Source organism: Convolutriloba macropyga, chromosome 12 (assembly GCF_964194025.1).
Source record: "Convolutriloba macropyga chromosome 12, txConMacr16.3, whole genome shotgun sequence".
NCBI lineage: Eukaryota > Metazoa > Xenacoelomorpha > Acoela > Convolutidae > Convolutriloba > Convolutriloba macropyga.
Genome location: NC_134479.1, coordinates 28,124,177 through 28,150,728, shown reverse-complemented (window position 1 = coordinate 28,150,728; position 26,552 = coordinate 28,124,177). Strand labels below are relative to the sequence as shown.

The following is a 26,552-nucleotide window of genomic DNA, read 5'->3' as shown; positions in this document are numbered from 1 at the left end:
AAAAAGTTTTAGTACACCTAGTCCGCTCTATATGTCTCACCCTCATGTTTTACGATCACAGATTCCGCCTCAAAGTAACATTCCACACGAATCACAGCTCCCTATTACTCATCCCTCACATAATATCTCTCCACCCCCAATACCCACTCGTGCACCCGTCACCCGTACTTCCGCCTCAACAGTTATTTGATCCTCAGCGTCCCGTAATGCTGGCATCCTTTCCAACGAGAGCAACAACAACCTATCCGTCCCAGACAAAACACTTTCCATTTTCCTCAAACCCGCCTTTTACCGTGTCCCACCGCACCAAAACGTCCCCTAATTTTATTTCTGATCTAAGTTTTTGGCATTTTCATCACATCCCCCAAATGTAAATCAGGGGACAAATAATGAAGCCACTTCAGCAACTTTCAACCAACAATTCCTCAAAGCTTGGCTGACCCCAACATCAGTCATCTACTCCAGCAATTGACTGCACCAAAAATATTAATAGCAGCTATGGAGCAACCTGTAGTATTCACAACAACCCATTCAGTACGACGGCTAACATGAAGCAATTTTTTTCACGCGGATTATTTCTCTCATCAACGGTCACTCAGCTCCTGCACTGTTGTGTTGGGATGGCCTAATGCATTCCATTCCTCCGCAACAGCGGCCTATGTAAAGCAAACGGAAACCTTATAAAGGCTTTGGCTGAAACCATAACGAGCAAGAGGAGTGGCAACTACCTGAATGGAAAATATCCCAAAACAGTGGTGATCAGCTAAGTTTGCACGAAGAGTGTGGTCAGTTTAAAAGCGCAATTGACTCTCAGTCTCTTACTGATGACTTTAAACTGGTATGCTTTAAAACCCTCGTAACTTGTAAAAGAAAACAGCTATAGCTGTGTTTGCCTATTGTGGCGCTCTGTACAAAGAAGCACTGAGGACCTTTGAATGTGAATATTGCCAATCAATGCTGGTCGTAAGTGCTTATTTGAACAAACTCAGCCGCTGTCCACCATTGAATATGCACAATAGCGACAACATCTTTAATTATTCAGAATGCGTTTAAATTCTTGTCGGGGCCTCTAAATAGCTCTCTTAGAATCGGGCTGCGCTTCTCAACAATCTTCCGGATGTTAACAAATGGTTAAGCAGAACGTCGGAGTGCAAAATTTAATCGAGAATAACTCAATTGAAACCAAGACTGAGGATACTATCAACCCAGTAACAAAGGCAAAGGTTTTAACGAAACCATTTGCAACAGAGGGTTCAACAGAAGCTACAACAAAATGCGTCAACATCTGTCCTAAGCTGCTTTGTATGCAAAGACAATCATCGGTTGTTAGAGCGTCGTGTATTTGTGGAAAACTCTCCCACTCAGCAAGCCAAGGTTTTGACTAAAGCAAAGCTCTGTTTCTCTTGTTTGCGTAATATGCACAATTTTAGGCAATGAGCAAGTAACCGCAAATGTAGGCAACAGCTCCCGAAACAAAATTAATTAAAGGAGCTGAAAAGGCTTTCCCAGCTAAACCCTCAACTACCTATAATTCGAAGTCAAGAATAGGTAGAAGTAAACCATCTACCAGTCAACAGCAAACAGGCAAAACGATCAATTTGTCTTCGGTCACGGATGTCAAAGGCTTCCTTCACGTGACAGAATTGCAACTAACTATATTTTCCGGATCCATTACTACAGCGTTGGTTTTATGCGACACCAGTTGCAGTAACTCTCAAGTGTCCGATAGTTTCGCAGTTAGACATGGTTTGCAACGTAGCACAAAAAATTGATCATCAAAGGTATAAATAAGGAAGAATAATTGACACAAAATTGATTCAATTGACTCTCAAACCTCACAAAGATCAAGACTTCCAAGTATTTACCGTGCGTTCTTGTTTGAGGGAAACATTAAACGTTGGTTCCGATATCATTGACGTTTGGTCCTTGGTAGAAACTTACCCACATCTGGCCGTCTTAGATCCAGTAAAATGTAGATACGGTCACATTGAGATGAAACTTGGACAGGATATCTACCATGCCATCCACTCGTTATAGTAGGTTTCAGCCAACTCAAAGTGCTCACAGTTCGCTGTTTGCCAAGGAAGGATTCTAAGTGGCTTACGCCGTCAAGTTCAAATTTAGTCTCGACGTGTTTCACAGCCACTATTGTACAAGATTCTGTTGTACCAAAGGTACGATATCGGTTCAACATCCATCTCACGAATAACCATTTTCGGTCACTGGTGCAACTGAAATATCTCGAGGAGCGGCTTTCGAGGAACTCTACATTAAAAGATATTTTGGAAAACCATTAGTGAGGACCTTGAAAAAAAGTTATCTAATAACAGTTCCTGACGAGCGCAAACGGTCAATCAGCTTTCGGATAAAAAATGGTTCCTACCACATCATCTTGTAATGAACCCGAACAAATCAGGGAAAGTGAGTAGGGTACTAAATGGTGAAGCGAAGTTCCATTGTACTTCTTTGAGCAACTCTTTGCACACTGGCCGTGACTTAATCCAGAACTTAATCTATGCACTACTCAGATTTCGTCAACAACAATTTGCCTTGTCCGCAGATATTGAGGGTATGTTCCTCTAGGTTGGTGTCCTTGACTGTGAACACCCATCACTGCGCTTTTTGCGGCGGTAGGACCCCACAACAAATATTGTAGTATATCAATACACGCGCCATATTTTCTGTCTAAAGACTCTTTTGAATCAAGCCCGCTTTTGCTAACTATGCTTTGCACCGCACGGCCCGAGATAACATTGATGAGTAACCAGAAGCAACCAAAGCCGTCCTAGAAAATTGTTACATGGACGATTATCTAGATTCGGTGGAGTCTACTGAGAGGGTTTTCAAAAGATGGAAAGAATTAGCGCATCTTCCCCATCTAGTTGGGTTAAAGCTTATAAACTCTGCAAGTAATGTACCAAATCTGGCTGATAGAATTGATGGTTCACCGCAACCCATCGAACTAAAATTCATCGCGTCATCTGTGAAGGAATCTGCGTGTCCTTGGGTTGAAATGAGAACACAACAATTATACCCTAGTTATGAGTCGAGGTACCTCCAGTACAGTGACTAGGTCTTTAACACAACGCTTGGTACTGGGCCTAGAGTCTAGGGTATTTGATCCCATTGGTATAAGGGCACCATTTACTGTTGGTGCCCGATTGATAGTAAAGGACATCTATCTGGCGTGTGGCAGCGGGCAGCATTTTGATGAAGAGCTACAAAAAGTTAGCGTATAAAAGTTTCTCGAATGGAGTATGGAACTACCTGAGCTTGCTGAAATCACTTTACCCAGGAGCTACTTCTCGGGAACTTTTGAACACCTTGAACTACATTTGTATGGCGATAATTTGCAAGAAATTTTCAGTGCCGTTGCCTTTCTGCAAGCTCGAGTAAGTACTTCGGGGGGCTCGAAACGGAGCTTGCATTTGTCTTGGGTAAAACACGCGTTGAACCTCTGAAGGCGACGACAGTTCCAGAGCTGGAACTAAAGGCAACGCTACTGTGTGCTCGACTGAAACAAGTTATCTGTTGATCTCTCACAGTGAATAACAACAGGTTTTTCACGTGAACCGATAGCACTACTGTTATGCAGTGTTATTTCAACAACCAAGCACACAACATTTAAAGCAAACCGTGTTCTCGAGATCTTAGAACACACTAGGGTTGACGAATGGAACCCTGTTACCTCAAGTGACAACCCGGCAGATGCCAATACTCAGGGTATGTCCGCTGAGGTGTTGCAATCAAGTAGCAGGGTGAGGCCCGGATTTCCTAAGTACAAAGCAATTCCGGATCGAACCAAGCACTGAAGAAGTTAATAACATCAAGCTCGGTTTAGAATCTAATGAAAACGATAATACTTACACATCAATGGCCACATCCGCAATTAAGTCAAGTGAGGAGCCGCCTCCGCAACGAATAAGCTTCGATAAGCTCAGTTTTGATCAAAAAATGACTCAAATAACAGCATACATTCTTCGGCTGTTACCTCCACTTGAACGCTATTGTAATTTAAATTGTATTATGGAAGATACCACTGAGCTTGACGAAACCGAGCGACATTTTGAGTATCTCATTCAAGCAGACATTTTTATTCCCGAAAAAAAGGTCGGCTGAAAAACAACTCCGTGAAATGGAGGAGCCGTATTCCTCCCTTTTCCCCCTTCGTTGAACCAAATGGTCTAATCCGTTCAGCTGACCGCATCAAACGGTTGGTTGAAGTTGATTTTGATGTAAAACATCCTATAGTTTTTGAAGCACGCCGTATATTTGTAAAACTGTTACTGCCGCACACCCACGAAAAAAATTACCGTCAAGGCGTTGACTATCTGCGGGATAAAGTACAGGAACGTTATTGGTTACGATTCCTACTGCATTCAATCAAATCCAACTGCGATTAGAACCCACTGCGTCAAGAATATTCCGCGATGCCACTATTCAACCCATCAAGGCTGACATTCCAGTAGAATGACCAGCATACCAGTCTTCTCCCTTCACAAAAACCGGGATCTTGACCTCTCCTGTCCTTGTTACGTTACTGTGCGTAGGACTAACAAGATTAGGTGGGGTTTCGCCTCACGTGCTTAGCTACTCGTGCCGCTCATGTTGAAACCGTTCTGTCCATGGACGTCAGTTCGTTGGTAATGGGAGTGGCGTGGTTTGTCACCCATCCGAAGTACATCTGCATTCATTTGGTCAGACAATGGTAGCAACTTTGTGGTCTCAACGCTATGTGGTCTCTTGGGATCAAAGAGTACGTCCCGACACTGAACCGAAGTTCTGACAAACGCCTGCGCGAGACACCTTAAAATTGGTTACTTGGTTTGGGTATTTGAAGAGACCAACTCTGGTGGTTACTACTCTACTGCTCGGATCACTGAACCTTTACGGTTCCGACTGCTTCGCACGCGCCGCAGTCTTACGCACGACCACCGGATAGCTCGTCGCCCGCTTGTAAATTTAGTGCGAATTTTCCTAACATCTTCCTCTGGGCCGAAAGATGTTATTAAGTCGATCAATGAAAGAGAGATAAGATTAAACAGTCAGAATAGAGTATTTTAAATACGGATTTGAATGGCTAAAATACGTTCTAATATACGTAGGAAGTTCCGAGAAAGTTCATTTAACCTAATTTCAAGTAATTGTAACCACGATAAGCACCAATTGACGTGCTTTTTGAACAACTATGTTTTGGTTCTTTAGACAATTTTTGGCCATATATGAACCGTTTTTGACGTCAAAGACATCAGACGATAAAAACTGCTAAAAGAGCATCAAAGAACCTTGCCGTCTGAATTTTCACCAGTTGCTCTTAACGTACTATAGCTTATACGTTGTTTCCAATGCAGAAAATTTGATAGGTATTATGATTTGAAATTGCTCACGGTAGTCTTTTTTGAGTTATTCACAGCTACACGAGCAATTTAACAAAGACGACTAAAGACGCTACGGTGTTGCTATGAGTGGACAATAGCTACTCTTGTACCTCGGGATTTTTCTTGGCTGAACGTTGGGCTCCTAAGCAGGGTTAAATTTCTTTAATTTCCAGTTAGTTATTACCTGGAATACAAGAGCAGCATGAGTCTAGCACCTAAGTTTTCATAATCTTCATTGTTTTGACAATTTAGAATATTTTTTGATCTGAAAAATGAAAAATCAAAATTTTTGATTATTTGGGAATAAATTGTCTGAAACAAATTGTTTGGGAAAAAAAACTGCCTGAAACGTTTGCTTGAAAACTGCCCGGAAAAGTTCCGCAAAACGGTCATTTTCTAATGAACTTGTGAGGCTTTTTCTCGGTTTTTGGTATCAATTTTTATCAGTTTTCTTGGAAAGAAATCAGTTTTCCTCCACCCAAATTTTATTAATAGCAAAACTTGAATAGAATGTTTTTGAAAAATTGGTTTTGACTTAAGAAGCAAAATTCTAATTTGGCCCAAATCACGTTCAAGACTTTCAATCAGATCCCCATCAATTCCTGTCTAGAGCTGAAAAACATGTTGACATCTTCATTTGCACTAACCCAGTACAGGTACTGATATAGAACTGGATTTGGGTCCGTGAGGTGATGTAAATAATCATGAGTAAACCTATTTTTCTTTTCCTTGACGGCAACAAGATTTCAGTCAAAACCGAAATCCACTGATGCTGAAAAATTAAAACAATAAATCTCGTCTACATTAAAAGCTGAAAATTCTGCTACATGTTTTATCGTCTCTACTTCCCAATTTGTCTCGCAAAAAGCCGTTCTTGGCATCAATTTTAAAAACAATTTATTACATTTCAAAAAAAACAGAGAAAGAAACCAAAAACAAATCCTAAAGAATAGATTATTGAATTATGCTTAAAAACTATCAAGTAAAAAATTTTGAAACTGTAACAAAATAGTGATTTTTGTTTTTTTTTTTCAAAAACAATCTGTATTGTTCATCTCTGGTACCAGGAAGCATGATGACCTCTCAACCTAATATGTTTCAGATTGTCTTGTGAGCTTATGAGTGTGAACATTTTTGCGTTCTGTGTTGGCAGCGCTGCAGATTTTGCGAGGAGTTTTGTTCAAAAATTTTCGTGCCTATTAAGTCACCAAGATTGATTTGTAAAAAGAACGTATCTCAGATGCAGTGAGTACTTTGCTTTGAAAAAAAACTTCAAAATGCCAAATTATGGATCGTGATTGGAACCATATTCCCATGTTCTTTTTATTATTTTTTATTGTTTGAGCAGGCTGTTCACCGAGCTCTCTGATTATATGGTAATTTAGTTCATTTTTTGTATGTATATAGTTGATTCAAAGCCAAGGTTGTTCGCCGAAACTTTTGATCAATTTTCGTCAAGCACAGTTTTTATGATAGAACTTTTTTTGAACCATTTTTGTTATTTATAAACAATTATTTTTTTATTTATATATTTTTTTAAGAATAGATCTCAACTAGGTCTGATCCTATGATAATCCAATCGGTTCTTGTCCAGATTTCCAATGCTGATAAACAGCACATGGTAACTCCCACATTTTCAACCCTGTATGACTGGCTTTCGATTGAAATTATACATATTTCTCCTGCGATGTTTGGCACATACAATGTCTTCTCTTTTAAACAAGCACCCGACAGATCGATAGCTTCGGTGATTGAGAAAGAAAGCTGAAAACTAGAACAATAATTCTCGTCATTGTAAATGAGAAAACAAGTTGCTAATGAGGAACGTTGCATTACTACAATTGTTTCTTGGAATGAGACCATGAAAACGTCTTCAGGTTCGACTTCAGATAATTGGACATGATTTATGGGAAAAGTTTTTTCTTTCACTCCGTTTACCACGTTCCAGATTTCTATTCTGAATTCATTTTGGACAAATTTTAACAAATGCAAATCAGGTTGACACCACAAAGGGTAACCTGCAACGGCTAGAACATGTTGACCGACATTAACTTCGCGCATAATTGAAAACTGAGAATCGGAATATATGAAAAGTTGCAACCAATGATAACCATTGTCCTTAGTCAACCAAACGATAAAACGGCCAATGCTGAACTCTGCATAAATATTGCGGACGTTACTTCTCCCCAGTTCCATCGATGTCACCCATTTTTCATCAAAATCGTTCAATTGAAATCCTTCAAGTGGAAGATAACTCTCATCAAGTGGAAGATAACTCTCAGTTGCAACTGTTTTTTCTTCAAACTTTGCAGCTTTGAAATCGGCAGCTAGGACGACATTGCGTTGGGCAACTTCGACAACTTCGATCTGTCCCAGGACCTCAGTTTGAAGTCTGCAAATTTTGTTCTTTTGGTCCCTGAGTTTAATAAAGATTTCTTCGTTAGATCGACTTACATCTGCGGCAGTCGTGAGAACTTTTTGATTTGATCTCAGTTCCTCATCTATTAGCTCGAGTTCTGAAGAGATCGTGCTGAATTCGGCTATTTTGTCCTTCGTCTTTTGGTACTCTGCTTTCAACGTGTTTGTCGTGCTCTTCATCTGCTGAGAAACTTCCTGACTTTTCCACTGGAAAGGGATAACTTCGTGTTGTTTTTCTGTAGACGTGTTCTTGTGTTTTTCCAGCCAGCAAATTCGACAAATCGAAATATCGCATCCAGTACAAAATAACCACATCTTTTTCTGATGAGAACTGCATTTCGATAAATTCTCGTCTTGAATTTCGTCTGCAAAGAAAGACTCTGGATTTTGTTTTTAAAAAATGTCAAAAAATTATATAACACGACATTTTTTGACATTTTGTGAACAAAAATGACATTTTGTGTTCTCTTCTGTGATCTAGAAGGGCGTCATTAATATTATTTTAAGCGACTAGTAGACGGTTCTGAATGGTTTCTCATGTCAATTTAGAACAATGTCAATTTCCTTGCTGATTTCCAAATTTGCTTTCTCTATATCTTCCCAAAGACTTATCTGCCTGAAATCTGCTTTAAAATCGGCCATCAACTTTTAATTGATTCGGATCTGATCTGTTTGCTTGTTAGTACTACCCATAATTAATTGCAAGAAATTACCACAAACTCTAATGTATGGACAAGATCATTATCTTATTGTAAAAATCGTTCATATTTTTTTGCCATCGAAACTTATTTTTTAATTTTTGAGCAGTGGGTCTTAACCTTCCCTGTTCCGATAAATTGTGAGCATTCGTGGCTAGAAATTTTATATGCAACGAAAACAGATCATCAATTGTTCCGTTTAAGCAGCCTGGGTTGAGGTTTTTGGGTGATTTTTTGTAAGAAATGCGGTGAATTCGGTGAATTTTTGGAAGAAATAAGGTGATTGCGGTAAATGCGGTAAAAAAACTTTTCACGGCATTTCACAGCATTTCTTACAAAACTTTACCACAAAATTCACCGCATTTCTTACAAAAACTCACCACATTTGCATTCCAACGTTAACTGAATCCAGTTTAAATTCACAAGAAATATGATAACAGTAAGTGAACGTTGGCGCAGTGGAACAAGAAGTTGAAGGCATGAAGCAGGTATGAGGTTCCAACCCATGTAAGGAAGTATCTTTTTTTGTAGGAATACTGAGAACGCGTTGAAAATAAATAATTCATCGCGATTCAACGTATTACATGGGTAAAAAGGATTTACGTGGTGAAAATTATTTGTTCTCACTGCATTTCACCGCATTTCTTACGAAAATTTACCGCAAGTTTCGACGCATTTCTTACAAAAATTCATTCACAGCATCGAATTTTGCGGCAAATTAATGTAAAAAATGCGGTGAAAGCAGTGAATGCTGTGAAAAAAAATAATTCGCCGCATTTCACCGCATCACTTACAAAGATTCACCTCAAAAATTCACCGCAATTCTTACAAAAGTTCACCGCATTTCCATTCCAACGTTTACCGAATCCAGTTTAAATTCACAAGAAACAGGAAAACAGTAAGTGAGAGCTGGCGCAGTGGAATAAAAAGTTGAAGGCATGAAGGAGGTAAGAGGTTCGAACCCATGTATAGATGTTTCTTTTTATTGAAGAAAGACTGAGAGCGCGATGAAAAAAAATAATTCACCGGGGTTCACTGCATTCACCGCACAAAGATGTAAGAATTACGTGACGAAAATTATTTTTTTACCGCATTTCATCGCATTTCTTACAAAAAGTGACCGCTAAATCTTGACCCAGGGTGTCGATTGTCACGAAACAATTTGAGTAGACATTAACTTAAAAAAACGATAGCAGTAAAGCTCTATGTTAGATTTCTATCTCAACGTCTTATTAATATTATTGTTGCTAATATCTTTAAACGTTTTGTGGTACCCGTATCACACTCCATCATTTATCTGTGCAGTGAATTAATACTACTTATATCGCAGTACACATTTATTACCATTGTTATCTATACACTCAATCGTCCGACGATTGACTCTTACTTTCAGTGACAGGTATTTGTGACCTTGATCACACCTAATACACTAACTGCGAATTGGCTAAGCGCAGTTCTGCCTTAACGTTTAAATTGAATAGTTATCACTGACTCTCTTTCATTGCCCATACCTTAGACTATAGCAATAGACTTCGTCAATACCTCAGTCATCATCATCATCGTACTAACGCTACGCACGTCATTAGTACGACATGGCGCGCTAAGATTCAAAAGGACGTACAGCACTCGGTCTCGAACCATTTTGGGATAAACCCAGCAGGAACCCGCCCATTCCATGGGGGAAGTGGAGAGGTCAATTGAAAATGGCCCTAGTCGCGAAGACAATTATCGAACTGGACGAACTACTCCAAGAGAGACCGACAACAGTCACCTACTCCCCCCCCCCCCCCGAACCGGTAGAAGAACAACCAGTCCATAACCCTACGCAAACGATGGAAAGAGAGAGACAAACACGATACCTCCAGGCGATAGCCAAATGGAAAAATGAGTGTAATCAAATAGACAGAATAGGTGTACTATGCGGCGATAAGCCATGGGACACGGCGGAAAGGAAAGCCAAATCACTTTTCTATCTAAGCCTGGGCATTGAAGGACAAAAAATGCATGCCTGAAAGTTCCCCCACGCAAATGTAGAGAACAAAACAACACAAGAAATATGGGAGGAACTCGAACTGACATTCATACGCCCGAGAAACGTAACATTCGACCGCTACCTACTATTAACCCGCAAACAAAACGCGGAGAGACAATGGAACAGTTCCACTCAGCCCTAAGATCATTAGCAGAACATTGTCAGCTAGCCCACCTGCAGGACGAATTATTACGCGACATATTCACAGCGAACATGATCGATCATGAAATACAGAAAGAACTGTTAAAAACGACACTCACCCCAGAAAAGGCCCTGGAATTAGCAGTTAGCATAGAGCTAGGAGTCAGAAGCCAACTAGCCATACATTCAAAACAACTATCCGACCCTCACCAAAACGCTTTTGTCGGACGCGAGGGAATGATCTCAGAAATATCAAGCGCAAGGTTCTGCGGTTCCAATAGAACAACAACACCCCGAGGACCATATAGAGGGAACAACAGGCCAACATTCAACAACAGTAGAAATAGACCCCCACTACTGCAGAAACTGTGGACAAACATGGGACATCAATCACAAAGCCAAATGCCAGGCAATAGGAAAACGTGCCGCAGATGCAACAAACCCAACCACTTTGCAAAAGTATGCAGATCAAATCTGAACAGACCACCAACACAACGCTCCATAAACGAAGTCGACAATCAGAGCATGGAACAATCGTCCGACGGAATTAACATGATATCCCTACAGGCAGAAATCCAATCAACGTACGGAAACTAAGACGACGATTATTCCGTAAACATGATGGACACCACAAACGACCCAACTACCCCGTCAAAACTCCACGTACAATACGGCCACAGCAAGTTTTGGGTAATGGTAGATTCAGGAAGTTCGACCAGCATAGTTACAGAACAGATGGTGAAGGACATCGAAGCAAGGGACAGTAACACCTGGTGGAGCCGAACGACAAATCCAGTCCAACTGAAAAGCTACACCAACAACCCAATTAAAAACCTGGTCACACTCTACTGTGACATCGAATGTAATGGGTGGCGCGCAGGACGAGCAGATATCATCGTGGTCCCCAACAAACATAGAGCCATCGTGGGGAGAGATCTATTCCAACCCCTAGGAATACACCTCAAACAAGAAGACTCCCCAAACGCACAAGGTAAGAACATAGATTCAATAGAAATAATGTCAACATATCCCATTAAACGAGAGGTAGCAACAAAATATAAAAACTTAACAACCAGATTGGGGCGGTCAAAAAATCATAAGGTAGAATACAAATTCATAAGCAACTTCACCCCAGTCCATCAAAGGGGAAGACGTGTACCTCTAAATCTAGAAAAACAAGTCGAAGAAGAACTCAAAAGATTACAGAACAACGGACATATCACAAAATTAGAAAAATGCAGCGACGAATTCTACATATCACCAATAGTCATCACAGTCAAAAAAGACAAATCAATAAAACTAGCGATGGATTCAAAACCGATAAAAAAGGCAATCCATAAAAACAAATATCATATGCAAAACAACGAGTGCCTCATGGATAACATCGCTCATTAAATAACACAATCGTCCAACGAAGGACAAATACAATTTTCAACAATAGACCTACGTTACGCATACAGCCAATTACCACTAGATGAAGATACATCTAATCAAACTAATTTCAACATAATAGGCAGTCAAACCACAGGAACATATAGATTCAATACTGGGTTCTACGGACTCACAGATATGCCTGCAGAATTCCAAAAGGCGCTAGACAAAACTTTATATAATCTGAAAAACACATTTAGCTTCCTAGACGACATCATCATTGTTACAGGCGGAGGTTTAGAAAACCACAAGAAACATCTATTTAACTGCCTCGACAGACTGAACAACGAAAACTTAGCAATAAACTTAGACAAATGTCAGTTTGCCAAAAGCAAAATAACATGGTTGGGACACGAAATAACAGAAAAAGGAATAAAACCCGTCATTTCCAAGACACAGGCAATAATAAACCTAAAACCACCAACAATTCACAAACAACTGAAGTCATTTCTCGGCAGCGTACACCATCTCACTAAATTCACACCCAAACTAGCAACACTATGCCGAGGCTACAGAGATCTACTACAGAAAGACACAAAATACGTATGGACAGAAAACCACCAATCAGATTTCGAAACAATAAAAAACAATATAAAGAACCTAACAGAAAACAACCACTAAGACATCAAAAGAAGTACAAGAGTGAAAACAGACGCCTCACGATCGGGCCTAGAAGCAGTACTAGAGCAAGAAACATGCAACTGATGGGAGACAATATCATACGCATCACGATTCCTAAGCAAAGCAGAAGAAAAATACAGTATCAACCAGCTAGAATTACTAGGTGTCGTATGGGCGCTAGAACATTTCAAACACTATTTACTGGGACACCACTTTATAGTACAAACTGACCACCGAGCACTCTTATCCATACTCAAAGAACGAACTAGTAAAATCCATCAGAGCCGCCTAACACGATGGTATGATAGATTAATCCCATTCAACTTTAACATCGAACACATACCGGGCACAAAAAAGGGATTAGCTAATTACATGTCACGAAACCCGTCAGAGCCTGCAAAACCACCAAACGAATACGACGAAAACTTCATAATAGCAACAATAGACGTCATACGCGAAACGTTAAACATATTGAGAAAAAGGGGTAGACCCAGAAAACAACAAATTCAACAAGCAATGAAGAACCAAACGAAAACGTCCAACACAACAAAGAGGCAGGCCAAGAAAAGCCATAAAGGAATTACAGAACAGCTACAAGAAATCACAAGACACAAGTCAAAAACACGTCACAAAGACAATTAAACCGTATACGGTAAGTAATTACAACTTACGCAGTGCACAAAACTCAAACAACACAGATCTCAACACAGCAAATTATGACGTCAAAACAAACCAACAATTCGCACACAACACAATACCACAAGTGCATTTGCCATTTATCTCACCTAACACACAGCAGCCCCATTTAGTTGCTCTCAAAAATTCTGTTCAACAAATGGACAACCCAGCCAATGAACAAACAAACCCAACCACAGGATCACCCTCTCCTAAAAAGGCCTTCTCGATGACTAGATATCTAAGCCCACTCCCCAAACAACCAACAATAGGCACAACATCAGAAAAAGAGGAGCAGCTACCAAAACTCCCGATGATATCTTTAACACCAAACTTATAGCCACCATGACCAACCGCGATACCGTACTTCGTGAAGTACCCGACTGCATCCTAACTGGGGATGAACAACGATGCAAGAAGCTCAGCAAACAAATCCACGCCAAGTGGAGGAGTCTAAGCGTACAAAACGGTTGCGTACTATTAGACAACAAACTCGCTATCCCCAACAGCCTCAAAGAATCGGTCATAGATGTTTTACACTTCACGCATCCGGGAGCTTGGGGCATGACCGAATTAGGACAACGTATATGGTGGCCCTTCATTAACCGCGATTTGATAAACAAATCCAAAAAATGCCGACCCTGCACAGAATTCAGTAAGAATTTAAAAAACATAAATCCTAAAAGCCACAGAGCACCTTTACCACAATGCTCAGAACCAAACGAAGAAATTCAATTAGACTTCGGGGGACCAATATTTGACGGACAGGGGAGATAAATATGCTTTCTCGCATGCATAGACCACTTCTCAAAATTCCCCACTCTGAAACTAGTAACACATGCAAACGGTCCAAACATAGAAAAGTTCTTAAATAATTACATCGCCCAACACGGTGTACCACGGAACTTTAGACTCGACCAAGCCCGCTGCCTAAAGGGCAATAAAGTAAAACTCCTATGCGCAAAACACAATATTAACCTAATATACGCGGCGGCCAATGACCATCGCTCCATCGGTCTTGTAGAACGCCTTAAACAAACCGTCAAACGACGACTAGGATGTATTAAACTCGACCCCAACCAACGACCATTCAATATTAAAAACGCACTAAAAACATATCCTTCGAACTACGAATTTGTAGGAAGAAGTATTCTAAACTATCACCCTTCGAAGCTTACTACGGTAGAAAACCAAATACAACCCTAACGAACATAACAACAAAACCAAACAAAAAAATCTAAGTTGGTCAAACACATTTAAATATTTAGACAACACCATCATAGGCGACGAGGAGCTGATATCAGAGGAAAGATGGTACGACGATTATCTAGACAGCGAGACAGAAGTACAAGAGGCCAAGAGGCAGAAACTTGAAGACGCTAAGAGCGACAACAGTGAGATACCACGAATCATCAATCTACCATCCGCTAACATCCAACAACCACTCACCCGACAAAGTCCACGCCTACAACTCGCCCGTCGAACACTAGCTGCCCAGAGAAACAAAAAACAACTGCAAGGCGTATATGAAGCCATACCGGAAGGAGCCGCCCTAGTAAAGACGACCGATACAACCCTCACCAAAAAAGTACCAGGACAACAGGACACTATACTCAACAAATCGGACGTTGCCAGATTCGGGACAGCAGACCAACGAAAGATACCCCTCATTAATTTTGCCGCACGCAAAACAGTCTGCAGCCCCCACAAAAAACTCATCGACAGCATGGAACAACACGCAAAGGAACAAAAGCAAAAGATACTGGGACAACGTAACATCAGAAAGAGAGACACTCAAGCTACTAAAGCAGACAGACATATGAAGTCAAACCTATCAAAAGTCAATAGAATCAAGAAGCCGAAAAAGAAGTCATATGCACCCTCACCACGAAAAGGCACCCCCAAGGAACGAAAAGATTCAACGGCCTCCTCACAAGACTCCAACCAGGAGGACAACAATTTCCAAGAAACGGACGACAGCCAAGATATGTACGTGGCTAAAACATAGGTCAACTTCCAACACCCTCGGATCCCAACGTCAGCACCGTTGCTGAACAGCAAATACACGACTCTAACTCAGGCAGGGACAAGACCCGTAGAAGCACTAGACCAAAGAAAGAAACAAAACGCTACAGAGACACTACAAACCTCGACTTCCTTGACTCGTCCGACGAATCTGAGCCACCGCATAAAAGGCACGCAGCAAACGTCGCATCATCCTCACCACCGAAAACAACAATGGGGGACCCGCCAACCTCACCAGCCAATAGTACAATTCCAGTAACCCCAACCAGTCGCAACAGCATAGCAACTGGACCAGCCCTCCAATTGCGAGACGAAATAAACATGGTGTACACCGGCGATAACGATGCCGATCAAAGTAGCGACGAGAACGAACGACACCTCCAAGCCCACGAGTTCTGATTCATTATGAAACCATTCCAAGAAAGTACATCCCAGAAAACTCAACACTAAATTTAAAAAACTTTTGTAACCACAAAAAACTTTTTCGTATAAGTTTGATGATCCACATATATTATGTTGGCATTATTCACTCTCATTTTTAATATTTGTACCCTAGTTATCTAACAATCTTTCTGTTAATCTTTTGAAATTTTCTCTCTACAGAAGGAAATGTGGTACCCGTATCACAATCCATCATTTATCTGTGCAGTGAATTAATACTACTTATATCGCAGTACACATTTATTACCATTGTTATCTATACTCTCAATCGTCCGATGATTGACTCTTACTTTCAGTGACAGGTAGTTGTGACCTTGATCACAACTAATACACTAACTGCGAATTGGCTAAGCGCAGTTCTGCCTTAACGTTTAAATTGAATAGTTGTCACTGACTCTCTTTCATTGCCAATACCTTAGACTATAGCAATAGACTTTGTCAATACATCAGTTATCAACATCATCATCATCGTCGTACTAACGCTACGCACGTCATTAGTACGACACGTTATAATAATTTTTAAAATTTGTAGTGATTATGATGTTAATTGTTTTGAAACAGAGTTTTTGGAAGTATGAAAGCAGTTTGTTCAGTCCATCTGCGTTTTTCAATTTGAAAAATTAATGATATCTCGAAAATGGAGTTTGATTTTATATTTATTATTGGTATCATACGGATAGGAGATCATTATCATATGTCATATCGTATTTAGTTCTTTTTTTAGTCTTCAATTGCATTTCATAATTTGCCCAGGTCTAGATCTTATCAAGTCTTATGAAAAGAACATATGCTCGAAAAAAGTAGCACCAAAAGACTGCGTGCTCGGCCCTACTAGCTTATGAAATGACCGTAGCTTGACTCTGTCGAACAGTTGTCTTGACTTTGGATGGCAGTTTATCTCAAATTGGGTTACAACCAATTTGTGATAAAAATCGCTATTTCAATTGTAAAACTCTCGAATAGGGTAATCGTAGACCAGCTTGGTTATTAGTTTCCTTTTGGGAACGAAACTATTGTTTTACCGTTTTTCAACAATTGGTTTTTTTGCTTCAGATCCTTATATAATGGGGTGCTTGTATTTATATCTCAGATTTGCCGCAGTGGAACAAGAAATTGAACGCATGAAGCAGGTATGAGGTTCCAACCCATGTAAGGAAGCATCTTTTTTGTAGTAATACTGAGAACACATTTCACCGCATCTCTTACAAAGATTCGACGCAAAAATTCACCACAATTCTTATAAAAATTCACCGCAAATTGCATTCCAACGTTTACTGAATCCAGTTTAAATTCATAAGAAACAGGAAAACAGTAAGTGACAGTTGGCGCAGTGGAATAAGAAGTTGAAGGCTTGGAGGAACTAAGAGGTTCGAACCCGTGTACAGATGTTTCTTTTTTTTGTAGGAATACTGAGAGCGCCGTGAAATTAAATAATTCACCGCGATTCACCGCATTCACCGCAAAAAGATGTAAGAATTACGCGGTGAAAATTGTTTTTTTTTCAACGCATTTCATCGCATTTCTTACGAAAATTCACCGCTAAACCTCGACCCGGGAGAGGAAAGTAGAATGACAACTTGTAAAAAGCTTCAATTTTTTACACCAGTTTTTTGCTTGAGCGCAAATCGTTCTCAATGAGCAGAATTCATGTTTGAAGGGAGCGCACGCAGATCTTGATGTTCCTATAGTGTTCTTACAATTACTTAAACTGCTGACACATTACCCTTACCGAATTGTTCATATCATTTGAAACCGATACTCGTCGGGACCTTATAATGTTGTTTCTTGACCTAATGCTCATCAAATGCGGGAAAATTTGGCAGTAAACTGCACTGACAAGTAGAATCTGTGATTCCCTGAGCAGTGTTTTCATGAAACAATTATGGATCAAAGAACATATCAGACGTTGCGACTGATAAAATATCAAAATTTATTTTTTTTTCTGCGAACCAAAAAAAACATGCTCTTACGACCGTCAGCATTTGAGATATTTAAAGGAAACTTGTGACAGAAAAGCTGGGAAATTTTACAAAAATTTGTTTGTTTTCCGATTTCATTTAGTTCATAGTCAAGGACGCTGGCTTTTGTAATTCTAGCGTTGTAAACCATTAAAATTTAGAGGTAAATATTTGTTTTGCGAAAACGCGACTTTTGGTGTTGATTTTTGAGGTTCGGTTTATTTCAAGTAACTTTAGTGTTAGCTCTCTCTCTCTCTCTCTCTCTCTCTCTCTCTCTCTCTCTCTCTCTCTCTCTCTCTTCAAAAGTCATTCTAGATATCAATGAGGCCCGTACCAGTGACAATCAGTACTGATTCAGAAAAATGGCAGTGTTTTTTCAACTTTTAGTACTGATTCAGAAGAATTTCAGAGCCAATTGTGACGTGATTACTGAACTTCTCTGAATCGGAACACAATTCAGAGATAACATTCTGTATTCGTCTGAATCAGAAGATAATTCAGAATGTTTCACCGATTTAGCTCTGAATCAGACAATTTCAGTGCAAAATTGAACGATTAGACTCTGACTCAGTACTGAATTTCACTTGGAGTTAGGTACGGGGGGAGATCGCCAAGTAAACTTCAAAGATTCACTTTCCAGTAATCTAACTCAAGACGATCACCAGGAAATTTCTAGTTTCTTTTCCAACAAATTTGATCTTTAAAAGATTTTAAATTTGACTACTTATCTTGAAATATCTGTAGTTGACTTTAAAATGCCAAGAAAAACCATTTTGCATGCATTTTCTGATCTTTTGTTTAGTTTTTTACTCACTTCTTTGGAGCATCAGCGCACTAAATGGTTTTGTTAACTTGAGGTCTGCGGTCGACTTTGTTGTCGGCCTTTAAAGAACTGATTATAATGGACAACAGTCCAACTCAGCATCTCAGATAGACCAGAAAAAAAGCTCCCGTTATAAGATCCTTTTTTCAGTTCTCAGGGCTGTGAATCGCGGCGTCGTCTCGCATTTCTTGGCAAAAAATCCTGGAATTTTAAGTTTTTGGGGTCAAATTGTGGGAATCTTATCGAGAAAACCCAGATTGCTACGTGACCCTCCAGAACTTGCAAAAAAATTTGGTTGGATTTTGACCGGAAATCTGGGAATTAAACAAAAGATCATGGAAAATATCAGGAAGCTTGTCCCGCATTTGGGAAACTGGAAAAAGTCTCCTGTCAAGGTTTTTTGTTTTCCTAATAAAACGAAAAATTTGTGTTTATTTTATATCCCAGTTAACCAGTAAATTTCCTAAAAAGTATAAGAATTTCCGAGTTTTTCTTAAAAAACTATCAATATTTCCGAACTTCTCTGTAAATGTCTCAAAAAATTATACTAGTGTTCCAGAGTTTCTTGGCAAGTGTCCCAAAAATAATCAAGATTCCTAAACTTCTCGCTTATTTTTCCCCGTGATATATTAAGATTCCCGATTTTCACGGTAATAGTTCCGAGAAACGTAAATATTCTCAGGATTTATTTTGCCGTTTAGTATAGCGGTGATTTTTTGTCAGAAAATAATCAGAAAGTCTAATTTTACACAAAAATAGTTTAAATTCATCGAAGGAATTCTTTATAAAAGTGTAAATGTGAACCACATTCATCCCGTACTTGCCGCACCAATTGAGAAACAGGTTCCCCTGATTTTTAGGCAATTAGACTTATTTTTATAAAACAAGGAGGCTCGTTAATGTGCGTTCGCATATGATGTTCCGACCCGCGCTCATCAACATTTTTGACTTAACTGTCTTTTGACTTACATTTTTGACAAAGAGCTAATCAAAAACAGATGTTTGAGTTTAAAAAATTTTACACAACCAAACTAATAATTGAATTAAATAATGTCATGCCTTATTACAACGAGATCTGCTATTAAAAACACTACGAGAAAACAAAAACAGCAGCAAAAAACACAACAAAAATTCACGGCGAAAACTCAATATTTAAATTCAAAAGCACCTAGCAACAACGTCAGATTACAATCAGACAAAACGCTGACTACACAAACTTACTTTTTCCTAACTACACAGCAGATGAGAAATAATGACACTAGATAACAAGTCGACAAAAAGAAGAAATAACCAGGCCAAATTCAAAAATCTATCAACGTTTTCTAAACCAAAAAATTTAAAAAGTCTTAAAAATCATTAGCTTTCAACATAATAATTCTTGATAAATATACTGAAAAGGTATAATGAAACCAATAGGACCTGTCTTTTGTTAGACTAATCCATATGAACAGACCAAAAAATCAAAAAAAACCCAAAAAAATACGAACAACAAATTAAGAACATTGCGAAAACACAAATTAGTGAAGCCATTAAAATCATTAGCTATTAATCTGATTATTATGTATTTTTATTTCAGTTTCTAATCATAGTGGTTCAGCAAAAATTATACTGAATGAATAAATAAGTTCAATTGGGCCACATTTGAAAATCATTGTGATCTGTTGTTACGCGATTGTGGTACAGGAAGAAAAAAAGGAACAAAAAAACACCACTCACATAACTGTTTATGAAAATGCATATTGTCAAACAAATAAAACATCAGTTACGTCTTAGTATCAATAAAAATGTAAATTTTTTAAAATAAGGAACTGTATGGGACTTCTCAATGTTGAGAACAAGTTACAAGTTGACGAAAAAAACAACAAAAACTGAAAAAATTGAAAAATCCTTTAAAAACATTAAAATGCATGACATCTTAAACTTTACTACTATTCCCTATTAACTCACTGCTTCGGAAAACATCATTCATTTAATCCTCATTTACAAGCTTATGAAACCAGCCAGCATTTTACGGCTACTTAAAGAATAAAAAACAGGCAAAATCGTCAAGTTCAAAAAAAATTGAGCGGGAAAAGTGTCGAAGTTACTAAAAAATGAACCTTTCAGTAACAACGTTTCCACTTTCAATTGATTTTTTTAGCATTGAGAAGTTTTTTCAACAATTTGACGCCAATTAATCAAAAAAACTTAGAGCAAATATATATTACAACCACGAAATTTTTGAATAAAAAAACGTAGTATGATCGCTATTAAATTTTAAAACTTTCAACGCCAGCTAATAATCACGCTAATTTATGCCTCGATAAATCTACAAAGATTTTTTTCATTCAAAAGTTATCAAAAAGACGTTATAATAAGTCATTGACTATGAAAACAACAATAAATACAGGCGAAGTCCAGAAATTAAGTTGAAAAGTGAGAGAAGAAAGTGTCGAAGCCATTTAATCCATAATTTTTTCTCTGAAAACTTTAATTATGATTAGTTGAACGTCTTCTCTAAGCCAATATGCAACTATCAATAATAGGATAATGTGTTAAGAATCCAGAAGGAACCAAAATTACGAAAATATATATCCATAAACTTTTTTAAAAATTATGAAAACCCGTGCATCGAAGTCATAACAACAATAGTTAGAAGATTAAACTGCTAACTAGATTAGGTTTGGTTGAAACAGAAAGAAAGGGTTTTAATCATTACTGCGACTGACTGACAATTGACGAAAATAAGTGAAGGATTCGTTTTTTTAATAAGATTTTCGAAAAAAACATTTTTAAAGATTTAACAGCCATTAAATTCAATAGCTTTCAACGGAAGCCAACAACTACGCTCAATTATTGACCGTCAATTGGAGGACAAGGATATTTGTCATGCATAGGTACTAAAAAGACATCAAAATAAGTCTTATGACTATAGTAACAATTATAGTAACAACAAGAAGAAATTGTCGAAGCCATTTAAACCATAAGTTTTTCTCTGAAAACTTTATCCAAGATTCACTGAACGTATTCTCTAAGCCAATGGGAGACATCGATATCAGGATAGTGTGATAAGATTTCATGAGGAACCAATAAAACGAAAAAATCCAAAAAAATTTTTTAAAAAATTTGAAATTATGTGGCGTTGTACTCATATAACAAATAGTTAGAAGATAAAACAGCTTAGCGGAATAGTGTTGGTTGCAGTAGAATAGAAAGGGGTCCTGTTATCACTGAGAGTTACTTACAATTCACGAAATTAAGTTGATGATCGGTTAATGTTGAAAAAATTAGTACTCATAGGACTCCAAAAATTCAGTAAAACCGCACAAAGAAAAACAAAATTTCATTTAAAATTGCGAGAACTCAGAGTCGAAGCCAAAACACGGGCGATTCCTTGGAACTCATTTTTTATTCATTGGGCATTCTTTATTTGACTATAAATCAAGTTTTTCATTAACGGAACCTAGATATGAAAAGTGACTAGTCTCAAAGTGATTCAACAAAACAAGAAAAATATGAAAAGTTTTCTAAGAAAAGAGTTCTCCAATAGAGTTTTTTGATAGTAAATTTCCCTAAGAGACCAGAACTAGTCCTCTTATTGCCTTTGGTCCATTAGAAACTCAAAATTGATTGATTTTGGCGTGAAATGTACGTAATATTGATTTAATATTTTAATAAATAATATCTTAATTTAAAGAAAAATGACACTAAAAGTGAACAAAATCATGCCAAATATGCCAAAAGTTCACACAAAACTTCAATGCTCGATAACTCTTCGAAAAAAACAAAATTCAAAAAAAATCTTTTTATTTTCGAATTCTAGCCAAAATTGTCTGAACAAAAAAAACCATGTGAGTATATAGTTCCTCCCCCCACAAGTGGGGTCGGAACAATAATCTAAATCAACAGTTGATCAATTGATTCTTGATATATTAAGATAATGGTAGACCAAGTTTGACTAAACAAAAAAACAGGTGGTCAAATTGTCTCTATCACCTAAATAAAATTGAATTGTTTGAGCAATAAAAACGTTTGTTGTGTTGCAAGCAGTAAAAAATTTTTCAACGCATTCATCAAAATTCTTACATAATTTTGCCACAGTAATTTTATAGTAACCTTTTTTTGGAATCCTTAATCGTTTCAAGAGAACTGCGGTAAGTTTATTGATAATTTTTGTGAAATGTGATCTTGAACGGTGCAAATTTTAGAGTTTTCCGTTTTTCACCTGATGACTTGATTTTTTTTTCATTCGGTGCAACTTTTGGCGTTCATCGTCGACAATGGCTAAAACTGAGTTTACCAAAACTCTTTGATAATTTGCGAATAATTTACAAAAAAATTTGTGTCGTCAATCGCACGCGGATCGGATACTATCTTCTTCTTTTTTTCTCACCTTCAATTTCCACTTCCAAAGAAGAGTCTGAGCTTCCTGCAGAGGGTGAATTACCACAGTCCACTTCAATCCGATTGTCTCTGTTGGATCTTAGAAGAACATTCAGTGTCTTAACGATGACCGAAAATTGCTTGACGACTTTTTTGTTGAAATAATTGAAACTTAATTTCTGCTCTTTGAGTCTGCGCTCCACATTTTTGTGCAATCTTTTGTAATCAAAAGGCGTTTTTGCCTCACACAGATCTGCCTGCATTTGTTCAAGTTCTTTTGATTCGCCGATAAAATTTTCTATGAGACGAAGAACCAAGTTCATTTCATCACATTTCTCTTTATAATCACGAAACTTCTCTCTCATAGGTTTTTCAGGGCTCAGTTCAAAACTGAATTTTATGACATAGTGTTGTTGATGATCAACTTCCCAACAATTTTTGCATATGTAAAGATCACATGGCATCCTGCAATGATACTTCAGCTCGAGATTATGAATCTGGCATTTTGAGCTGCTCAATCTTGGCCTATTCTGTTGCCGCGAGCTATTTCCAACGACACCTATAATAACACGGTTTTACATTTCTAAAGGTAAAAAATGGCCTTGAACTAAACTCAAACCAGCATTTCACTTCTTTGAAAAATTTTTGAAGCAAGATTGGCCGCATCAAAATCTTTTCCTGCTATTTTTTAAGTACTACAAGATGATTTACGTATCCTTTGTTATGAAAAAAAAGTGTTTTGAAAAATATTTGAAGGAACACAAACAATAACTAAACGAATTGAAGTAAAAAAAAACTACAATTCGGTCAAGCTCCATTCAGTAGCACAAAAAAAAGATTTGTTCTTAACTTCAATTGTTTCTGATCTACATAAATGTAAATATTTATCAGCGTATGAAAACTAATTCGAACATATTGATATAAAGTGATAAAAGATCTCCAAAGTTAAAAATACTGCAATGATGAAATTGATAGACATTTTTCTCAAGTTCAGGTTTTTGACAAAAGAGTTATAAGTCGTCCTTGATCAGAATAGCCAAAGGACTCAAGACGTAAATCAGAAACGTCAGATTTACTGCAAGTTTTTGACAAAAATGTTATAAGTCGTCTTTAATCAGAATAGCCATAAGAATCAGGACGTAAATCTGAAATGTCAGATTTACTGCAAGTTTTTGACAAAAGTTTTATAAGTCGTCTTTAATCAGAATGGCCAAAGGACTCAAGACGTAAATCAGAAACGAGGTTTTTACATAATGAAGCACTCAAGGATTTATACCAAAATTTGATCCCTATAGTATAGGTTTCAATATTATTCAGAGCAGTTTCTTGTCAGATTAGGACCACCACAACGAGCGTCTACATGTACCGAAAAAAATCTACTTCCAAAGAAAATGGAAGGCGTTTTCCGGTGCGACTTCTACTCAATGCGGAAAACGGCAAAATTTTGTGAAAGTGGTTTCACCAAAGCAATTATGAGCTTTAAAACAATATGATCAAATAAAAGCGAAATGTACTTACGTTTGGCTGTAATTTCGCATTTTTCGCAATATTTCAATTCTTTTAATCCGTTTGCCGCGCATTTTATGTTTTCGTGTATTAAGACTGCTAAATGACTTCAAAGAAAGCTACATTAATAATTTGGCTAGTTAATAAAGTTAAAATTCAAATAGGCGATACGCAAAAATACCCTGAAAAAACGTAAAAATCACATTAGTTTCCTCTATTTTTTTTACCTCAATTCGTTACATTAAATTAATTTTGGTTAGTATCTTTTGCTCTTTTTTAGCCGTTTCAGTTCTTTTAAGATCCTGACGATCTTTCCCGTTGTCTTTTTAACACATATGCACCCCCAGTTATAGAGAGGACACTTGCTTTACGTAGTGAATTATTAGGCAAAAATATGGCTCGTGCGTCTGGGGGGTGCATATATTATGCAAGCACTAAACCTGGGGGGCACAAACGGAGAGAATCCAAATTAACAAAAGCAGACTACTTTCTTACATTCTGCTTTTGAAAATTGCCTAGTAGCTGCTTAGTTTTCAAATAAAACCTAAAATAACTGCCTGGTACATGCCCAGCCTACACGGCTGGCGAAAAATTGGCCATTTGCTGGATCATGTAAAATTACTGTCCTTTCAAATTTTATTTCGTTTCCTGTGATAAGCTATAAGTTAAGTCTCGACCTTAGTAATTGTGAAGTTTTTAAATGTGTTTTTCTTCTGATTACAATATGAAGCACTCCAGAATTTCTACCAAAATTTGCTTCCTATAGTATAAGTTTTCTAATTAATTGGACCAGTTTGTTGTCAGATTAGAGCAGCCATCTCGAGCGTCTACCTGTACCGAAAAAAATATCTACTTCCAAAGAAAATGGATGGCGTTTTCCGGTGCGGCTTCTGTTCAATGCGGAAAACGGAAAAATTTTGTGAAAGTGGATTCACCAAAGCAATCATGAGCTTCAAAATGAAAGAAAATTGAATTAACGCGAAAAGTACTAACGTTTGACTGTAAGGGTTTTTCGCAATTTTTCAATTCTTTCAATCCGTTCGCCGCTCATTTTTATGTTTTCATGTATTAAGACTGCTAAATGACTTCAATGAAAGCTACAATAATAATTTGGCTTCTATTAAACTAGTTAATAATGTTAGATTGCAAATAGGTGATACGGGGGGTGCAATAGGTGATATGGGGGATGCAAATATTATGCACGCACTAAACCTGGGGGGCACAAACGGAGAGAATCCTAATTAACAAAGGGAGACTACTCTCCTACATGCTGCTTTTGATATTGGTCTCGTAGCTGCTTAGTTTTCTTTTAAAACATAAAATAACCGCCTTGTTCATGCCCGGCCTCGATGGTTGGCGAATAACTGGCCATTTGCTTTATCATGTATTATTATTGTCCTTTCAAATTTTATTTCGTTTTATTTCGTTAAAAGTTAAGTGTCGACCTTAGTACTTGTGAATTTTTTATTTGTGTTTTTCTTCTGATGACGTAAAACGGAAATTAAAATTTTTACAATACGAAGTACTCAAGGATTTATTCCAAAATTTGCTTCCTATATTTTAGGTTACATAAATAATAACTAGTTTGTTGTCAGATTAGAACAGCCATGATGAGCGTCTACATGTACCGAAAAAATAACTACTTCCAACAAAAATGGGTGGCGTTTTCCAGTGGGATTTCCGTTCAATGCAGAAAACGGCAATATTTTGTGAAAATGGATTCAGCAGAGCAATTATGAGCTTTAAAATGAAAGAATATGATCAAATACACGCGAAATGTACTTACTTTTGACTGTAAAGGTTTTTGGCATTTTTTTTCCAATTCTCTTAACCCGTTTGCCGCTCAATTTTACGTTTTCATTTATTAAGACTATTAAATGACTTCAAAGAAAGCTACATTAATAATTTGGCTTCTATTATACTAGTTAATGAAGTTAGATTGCAAATAGGTGATACGCAAAAGTACCCTGAAAAAAAGTAAATATCACATTAGTTTCCTCGGTTGTTTTTTACCTCAATTTGGTATATTATATTAGTTTTGGT

The 26,552-nt window shown here is 37.8% G+C and overlaps 2 protein-coding genes across 2 annotated transcripts in view; one reads left to right on the top strand and one right to left on the bottom strand.

Annotated features, from left to right (window-relative positions):
* LOC142351224 (mediator of RNA polymerase II transcription subunit 22-like) overlaps positions 1–26,552 on the top strand; it is a 595,906-nt gene that overhangs the window by 466,412 nt on the left and 102,942 nt on the right. The gene's annotated exons all lie outside the window — the stretch shown is intronic.
* The window catches only part of LOC142350278 (uncharacterized), a 42,210-nt gene that overhangs the window by 12,060 nt on the left and 3,598 nt on the right, over positions 1–26,552 (bottom strand). Inside the window, exons 2-3 of the mRNA XM_075402060.1 lie at positions 23,014–23,562; positions 6,933–8,161 (exon numbers count right to left, since the gene is read on the bottom strand). Of these exons, the coding sequence (XP_075258175.1) occupies positions 6,933–8,161; positions 23,014–23,562 (1,778 nt within the window). The remainder of the gene's footprint in view (positions 1–6,932; positions 8,162–23,013; positions 23,563–26,552) is intronic.